The 8,059-nt window shown below is 31.9% G+C and overlaps 1 protein-coding gene across 1 annotated transcript; it reads left to right on the top strand.

Moving 5' to 3' along the window:
• Window positions 1–254: 254 nt before the first annotated feature.
• Window positions 255–932, top strand: LOC129230048 (ribosomal protein 63, mitochondrial-like). Its single transcript, XM_054864433.1, has one exon. The coding sequence runs from the start codon at window positions 365–367 to the stop codon at window positions 701–703; it is 339 nt and encodes a 112-aa protein (XP_054720408.1). The 5' UTR covers window positions 255–364; the 3' UTR covers window positions 704–932.
• The last annotated feature ends 7,127 nt before the right edge of the window (window positions 933–8,059 follow it).

Raw genomic sequence — 8,059 nt, forward strand, 5'->3', positions numbered from 1 at the left:
TTACATCGGTTCAGTAGCATTACGGTCATGAGCTTTCAATATTAACATTTAAATTTAAATCTTTCAGAATGCTAAGTCTATTACAGTGAAATTCACCGCTATTATCAGTATATTAGATAATTTTTAAAATAATGTACCCATTTGTTCATATTTTGTTCATTGCTGGTAAGCATGGAAGAAATATTTTAGCTTTATCAGAAGAGGAGAAACTCGTAGCATAAAGTTATCCTTGTCTGAGGATCGCAGCAGCCAAACGTAATACAAGTCTATCCTGAAAAAGAAAACATAACCTCGATCATTTGCTATTGAAATTTTCAATAAACAGTGACTCAAGTTGTAGATTACTGCTCTGAAAAGGATCATAATGCGAATCAGCGGGATTTTGTGTGCCTACAAATTTGTCAAAGGCATACCAGGTAATATCTGGATAGGTAAACATCGTTTTGTCCCTCCTGTTACAAAGAAAGATCGTTTGGAGATGTGGAAAAGAATGATGTATGAAGAAGAAGTTATGATGTATCTGAACAATCCGTATGTCAATGAAGAAGATGAAAAATTGTATTTGGAAAAACACAGTACTCCCCAGGAAAAAGTGTTCTTCAAAGTAAAACCACCTTTGAAACCATTGAAAGACAGGACAATAGCAGATCACTTAGGACACCTTAATTCAAATCGTACTTGGGGTGATCACTCACATCAGTAAAAAATTATCTTTTATTATGTTCTAGTGAATACATTATTATTCATTATTTCTGATCAATGTAGTTATTGCATTAAAGAGCTTCGTTCATTAAAATGCTTAAAATGTGAGAGTATGTGTCTGTAATTGAAATCAATGCTCTACAATTTTAAAGATTATGTATTTTTCTGTTTCATTGAAACATATTAATGAAGCTCTTTATGTATCACATTAAACAATATTTCGAATAAATATACTGTTGATGATAAAGTAATGGTTTATTTTGAAAGCTTTTGAATTGCATTTTATTTTTCATAAAAATCCTATAACATTTCAGCTTTCTACCACAATTTTTCTAAACCATAATTTAGATGATCTGTAGGTTTACTAAACACATATCTTTTAGCAAGTCAGTTAAGTTGTAGGGTAATGCATGAGTTATGGTATGTCCTAGAAAGTTGAAATTTAGTACGTAGATTCCTAGTGGAGTCTAGTTGTGCACATTCCTTTTTGGTTGCATTCGTTTGTTCCAAAGGGGGTGTTTCACGCCTTTTTTGGGGTGGGGGGAAATCATTGTTAATTTCAATGCAAACTCAAGTTGTCAGTTGGTTTTTTCATTTACAGAGTGATATTAAAAGTAGGAGCCAAGCATGTACAAAACAACACAATACATTTATTTAAAACCAACTAATAATTTAAACATTTGGAAAACAACTATACGTGCCTCACTATTGAGTGCGGTTCACAGTTACATCTAACATCCCCCCTTTTAAGAAAATAAGTTATTTAAAATTTTAACTACAAAAAGCTAACTAAGATTAAGTTATATAATCTTTTAAATAGGCAGGACGCCTTAATATCCGTCCACTTCTGGTTCGAGTACAGTTATCATTGTTTATAGTTGTCCCAAAAACCTATTTCTTAAATACAGCGCTGATTAATCTAAAATTATGCCATACATCAAACTATAAACCTATTGTTGATTTTTATTCTGGTAATGCATGACATGGGACTATTTTATTTTTGTATTTTGTTAACAGATGGCAGTACATGATTTGAAAGGAGAACAATTGATTTCCAAAATTTTGGGTGATTCATTGTATTTGTGGATTTAGTTACTGAAACATGTTTTGTGTACATATTTTTTGAAACAAAAATGGCTGACGCTTCTGACAGCGAATTTAGTTACAAATACAGTAGGACCTCGATTATCCGAGCAATTGGGACCCCTACTGCCTCGGATCTCCGAAATCTTGGTTAATAGAAACTTTCTACAAAAAATTGTCAGGATCGCAAATTTTAAAAAGTATCAATAAAAAACACAATAGAATATTCTTAACAGATGAAATTGAACATATAAAAAGGAATGTTTTACAATTAAAAAACTAAAAGTAGAAATGACTTGTAAGTTTCAAAAAGTCAATTAAATATTTTTACAATCAAGTTTAACACAGAAAAAAAAAACAAATTTCCGAAAAATATTTTTATTTTCAAATTAAAAGTTCATGATTTTATTAAATGCACATTTTTGTTTTTTAAAAAGGCATAAAACACTTGAACAACAGAGAAATCAAACGTCTTATCTTTGTCAAGGCTTACCTATCTACAAAAATTAGACTTCATTATTGGCTCGGTTAACAGAAACCTCAGTTAATCGAAGCTCGATTAATCGAGGTTCTACTGTAAATACAAATACAAATGTGACGACCAGCAACAGGCTCTTTGTCCCACCTAGGCTGGTCCTAGTCAATTTATTAGTCCCGAATGAAGATCAATGGCCCTCTTAAAGCTATCCACCACCTTGCTCAGTACTGTCTCTTCCGGTAAGCTGTTCCAAGTGCCCATGACCTTACTAAAGTAGTACTTTTTCCTGATTTCCAGGTTAGCCTGAGATTTAAGTAGCTTAAAACAATGACTCCTCATTCTGCTTTCTGTGCAAAAATTTAATCCATTAACATCTTTCATTTTAATAAATTTCAACAACTGAATCATGTCCCATTTGACTCTCCTTTGCTCCAGGCTATACATATTAAACCTATTAAGTCTAGTATTATAGTCTAAATCTGAAAGTCCCCTTACTAGTCCAGTTACCCTTTTTTGAACCCTTTCCAGTACAGAAATATCTTTCTTCAAATAAGGCGACCAAAACTGAACAGCATACTTCAAATGAATTCTTACTAAACTCCTATAAAAAGGCCAAAGAACCTTCTTAGATTTATTTGAAATAGATCTATTGATAAACCCAAGCATTCTGTTGACTTTGTTACTTGCAATGCTGCACTGTTGACTAAACTTGAAGTCCTGATTTATTAAGATACCCAGATCAATAACATTTTCTGCCTGACTAATGACTGAACCCTGTAAATGGTAACTCATACGCTTATTTCCATGACCTAAGTGCAGCACTTGACATTTCCCTACATTAACTGACATACCCCACCTATCGGCCCACTGAGTAATATGATCTAAATCCTCTTGAAGCTGTCATACTTGTTCCTCATTCTCTACAATCCCCATTACTTTTACATCATCAGCAAAACAATTAATGTTTCCAGAAATATTTTTATCAATGTCATTCTTAAAAATAATAACAGAAGAGGCCCTAAAACTGATCCCTGAGGAACCCCGCTTAAAACATCACTCCATTTAGAATAATTTCCCCTCACAACTACTCTTTGCTATCTTCCAGTGAGCCAACTCAAAGTAAAGTTTTTCCTCCTATTCCTATATCAGCTAGTTTGCTGAGAAGAGCAACATGAGGTACCTTGTCAAAAGCTTTTTGAAAATCAATATAAATAACATCCACACACTTTTTGCTTTCTAAAGCTGAGGTAACCTTGTTATAGAAATGCAAAGTACTGAAAAGTTGAAGGAAAAGTAACTAAAATCATCTAAAAGTAAGAAAATACACCCATGAAAATTAATCAAAAAACCTTCTTCAGGTTTGGATATAATTCATTTTGTAAGAGGTTTCTCAGTTGCCAAATGGTAAGGTATAATTTCCATTCCAAAAATTGCAGTTTCCATTTCAGTATTTTACAAAATTAAGTTATTAAATATGTCTATATAAAAAAATAATTACAAAAAATTAGCAAAATTGAACTTACGTAAAATAGTGCACTAATTCGAAATAGAAATATCACATCTCCAAGTGTAGTATGGTGACAGGTGAAAATAGATAAAAAATAATTTTGAATGTGTACTTTAGGTTACATTTTAAAAAATGTAAATCATGAAATAAATAAGAGAGAACTACAAAAGAAAAAAAAGGAAACAGGGTATAACATAAAACACACAAGAATAAAGAAATGTTTTTCAACTTTACATTAAATATACAAAAACTTAACAAAAATATTATAATCATAGAACGTCTGATTTTTAAATAAAAATTGGCGTAAGTTGAAGAAACTGACTTTTTTGACCCCAAAACAAGCATCTGTCAACCATAACATCTACCCAAAAGGAGAGAGAGGTGCGTTCCTTCAAATATATTTTTCCAGATACAGCACTGTATACGTACATGTACATATGGTATTACCAATAGACAAGTATAACAAAAAAGGTAACAACAAATATATTGGTAGCTTAGCCAGAGTACTGGATAACTTAATTAAAAAAAATAAAAACTCACCTAAACCTTAAGAAGCTTCAAAGTTATTCAACAGTACCAATGAGAACAGGAAAAAAAAACGCAACACTCATTTAAATGGGGGGAAAATTAGATCGTAGTAATCCTTATTAAAATCTCGGGATATTGAATGTAAAATAAGCGACTTGGAAGTCGTGAAGTTAATAAAGCCAAATCATAGTAAATTTTGTCTTCTATACCATCCCTATCATGGTTTTTGATAGGAGGGATGGTATAGAAGAAAAAAAGGATCGCCAGAAAAGTGATAAAAGGTATTTTTAGAAATAATTTTGGATTCAGAAAGCGTGAGAAGAATTTTAGCTAGTGTGTGGACAGGAGGTGGAAAGTTCAAACATTTTGTTAGTAGCCCAAACAAGTTACACAAAACATTAGTGATGGATACATTGGAAAATTAAGAATGAACGTCAGTGGTTAAAGAAATATAAAGAACTAGCTTACTACCCGGCGTTGCCCGGGTGCTTTTTAATGCAACATATCTTTTGGATAATCAATTGAATGAATTCTATCCAAATAAGCGTAAAAAAATACATTCACAATGCTTTCTAGGCTCAAATCTTCAAAATACTTTAAATAACACAGAAAATCAAGCATTTGCCGAAAAGGTAGCATCAACTTAAAGCAAAAAAGTATGAGGAATATTGTTTTGGCTCTGCAGTGTCCACTGGTACGTTGTCTGAGGTTAAATCAATCGGGCGGTACGTGAATTGTCTTAATGCAAAGACAAATGATTGTCATTTGCACATCTTGTGGGACGACCTTTCACGTGATGCTTCGAAAGAAAAGCGTTGTGCCGCCTTTGTAGGTTTTGTTTTCAACAATACATCAAAAAATGCAACATTTTTTTTCACATACATTTTATTCGGAAATAATTATTGAATGTTTCCTTAGAAATAGTCGTGAGCTTACCAAAAAATAAAAGTCAATCCCTATTATCAGGCACAAATGTATATAAAATAGTCTTCTTGGATACAGTTACAATATTTTCAGATTAATTTAAAATCATCCTCAATGTCCAAAAGCTAAACAGATAACCCATCGTACAGAAAATAAAGAATTCAGTCTGTGCTGTTAATAAACGATAACACTCGGTGTTACAGATTTTTTGGCGGTGTTTTTCGAATGAAGGTTTCAAGTGATAGGTTATTTTGTATGTTTTCAGGCAAGCACATTTCGCAGAAAAAGTTTGCTTAGTAAAAAAACTTTACCAAATGTGTCTGCTCGTTCTTACCATAGTGATTTAGTGTCATGCAATAGAGTAAAATTGGATAAGTGTAACTTGTCTAAAAAGACGCACATTAGCTACATTTTATTTTCTTATATTGATCTCAAATTTCTATTTTCGTAGGTAAAAATGACAAATAGACAGTAATATTAATGTTTTGTAAAGATTTAAAATTTGTCAAGATTTAAGTTCTAGTTTGAATTTTTAAGACCTAATACTTGCCGTAAATGTTATACATATCTCTCACTGATGCAGGTAGAGAGAACACGTATGCTTTGTTGCTTTAGACAGAGTATTTCTTAGAGAACATCAAAATTTTAATTCAGAGGGATGCAATCGTCGTGAGAGGTGGGAGTGGATCCACTGAGTACATTACAGTCATTATTTTAAGGTGTGTAAAACACTAAAAATGGAAGTAGGTGGACGTGAAGTTATTAAACGAACTCTTTAAAAACTGTGAATTAAACTGCGTTATAGAGAAAAAAGTAGGCGTGTGCATTTTGGTCACTATCCGTGTTAGATTTTGTTTTTTAATTATTTGCAAGCCGTGAAATTTTTTGAAAAATAAATGTATTTTTTGTACTTACAACTGTATAATAGACAAATCTTTTGTTTACATTTTACAGAATCTTGTTGCATATTTTGTTCCCCTTATCCACTGCTTAAAAGCACACGAAATGTATTTCACATTTCGAAACGTAGTTTAAAAATTAAAATCTTAAATGATTCAAATTTTTCTAATCCATAAATTTAATTCAAAACTTTCTCCTAAATATTGTTCTTAGTCTCCCTCCCAGCAGCAAGAAGAATTACATTTGTGAGTGAAACCAACCTTGAGCAAGTAACATAAAGCTATCTATATCGAAAATAGTTATGTCTCAAATATGATTATTTTGCAATTTATTTGCGAAATTAGTATTTTTTACTCTTGTTCTTTGTTAGCCTTCAGCGATTAAACTTAGTTGAACCGAATTCGGTAAAGATCCGACGTAAATCATATAATAGTATAAAGAACATATGCAGATTGGTTTCTAGGACCATCCAACATTAAATTGTTGAAGCTTGTACATGGATAATGAATGAACTATTGATACCGAGCTGGTTTTGATATTTTCTGGGCTGTTCATGTGGGAAATTCTGATCTATAATTTCGTTCTGCTATTACTACAACGGAAATAAAAAAGAAAGCATACAAAGTAAGTAGAACCGTCGAAGACCACAATGCATTCCTGCTTTGCAGGATGCTATTCAAAAAACGCTTAACAGCAGCAGTCCGATTTCGTTTGGTTTTCTTGCCAAACATGCTTTACTGTAGTCGCGAGTCAGCATTAACGGCCAACGTTGAGAATACCTTTAGTTTTGATTGCTTTTAAAATATTTCCAGGTGATTATAAGTTGCAAATCATTTTTATTAGCTTGGAGTCAAAGTTCCTAAATTTAACAATAGTAATTAATCTTTGAAGAAACTTCATCTAGGGCAGTTTATTACGGGCTTTTCATTAAGAAAAAATTAATAACTATACACAAATTCGTTGGTGTAGAAAAGAGAAATTTTATGACTTAAAATATGAATTTACACCATTTTGGGTCTTTTTAAAATTCATATTTTTAAAAGAATAATATAGGCGGGTTTTTGAATTATTTTCATATATTAAAAAACCCGCCTATATGAACTCCTGAGCAACAATTTACCTTTGTGCTAAATTTGGAAGAAATCCGACAAAAACTGGTTTTGTAGAAGGAACATACACTCCCACACACCCACAAACATACATGTTCTTTGATAGCCTGGAGCGACTTCTATTTAACCGAATTAGGTTATTGGTTATAGTTGAACTGAATTACTTAAAGATTCGACGTAAATCAAGGAATAGTATACAGAAAGTTTACACATTGCAAATTGATTTGGTAAGGATCATATGAAGGAAATAGATGTGGTTTTAATAAAAGTATTATAATGCTGAAACCGTCGAAGATAGTACGTCAATCTTGAATGTAATATTAATACAATACTAATGTTTGTATTTTCTCTGCTATTAACGTGGAAAACACTGATAAAAAATTACACGCAACCCTTACTGTTGTGGATTTTTTAATTGAACAATATTCAAATTAAGTAGAACCATGGACAGCATCAACGGATCCCTGGGGCTACGAAACCATGTACAGAATTATTTCGTACATCTACGGCTCTCTTACCAAACATACGTTTCACTTGTCACTAAAAGACATTAACGGCCGTCGTTTATGATACTTTTTGTTTTTATTGTGTTTAAAATATTTCCTAGTGGTTATAAGTTGCAAATCATTTTTATTAGCTTGGAATCAAAGTTCCTAAATTTAACGATAATAGTTAATCTTTGAAGAAACTTCATCTAGGGCAGTTTTTTACGGGCTTTTCATTTAGACTAAATTCATAACTATACAAAAATTTGTTCGTGTCGAAAAGAGCAATTTATGATTAAAAATATAAACTTGAACCTCTTCTGATCTTTTTTAAATTCCAAAA

Source organism: Uloborus diversus, chromosome 9 (genome assembly GCF_026930045.1).
Source record: "Uloborus diversus isolate 005 chromosome 9, Udiv.v.3.1, whole genome shotgun sequence".
Lineage (NCBI taxonomy): Eukaryota > Metazoa > Arthropoda > Arachnida > Araneae > Uloboridae > Uloborus > Uloborus diversus.

Bases quoted from the DNA above. Each gene is read 5' to 3' on its own strand.
- LOC129230048 (XM_054864433.1), top strand. From the start codon at position 365: ATGCGAATCAGCGGGATTTTGTGTGCCTACAAATTTGTCAAAGGCATA.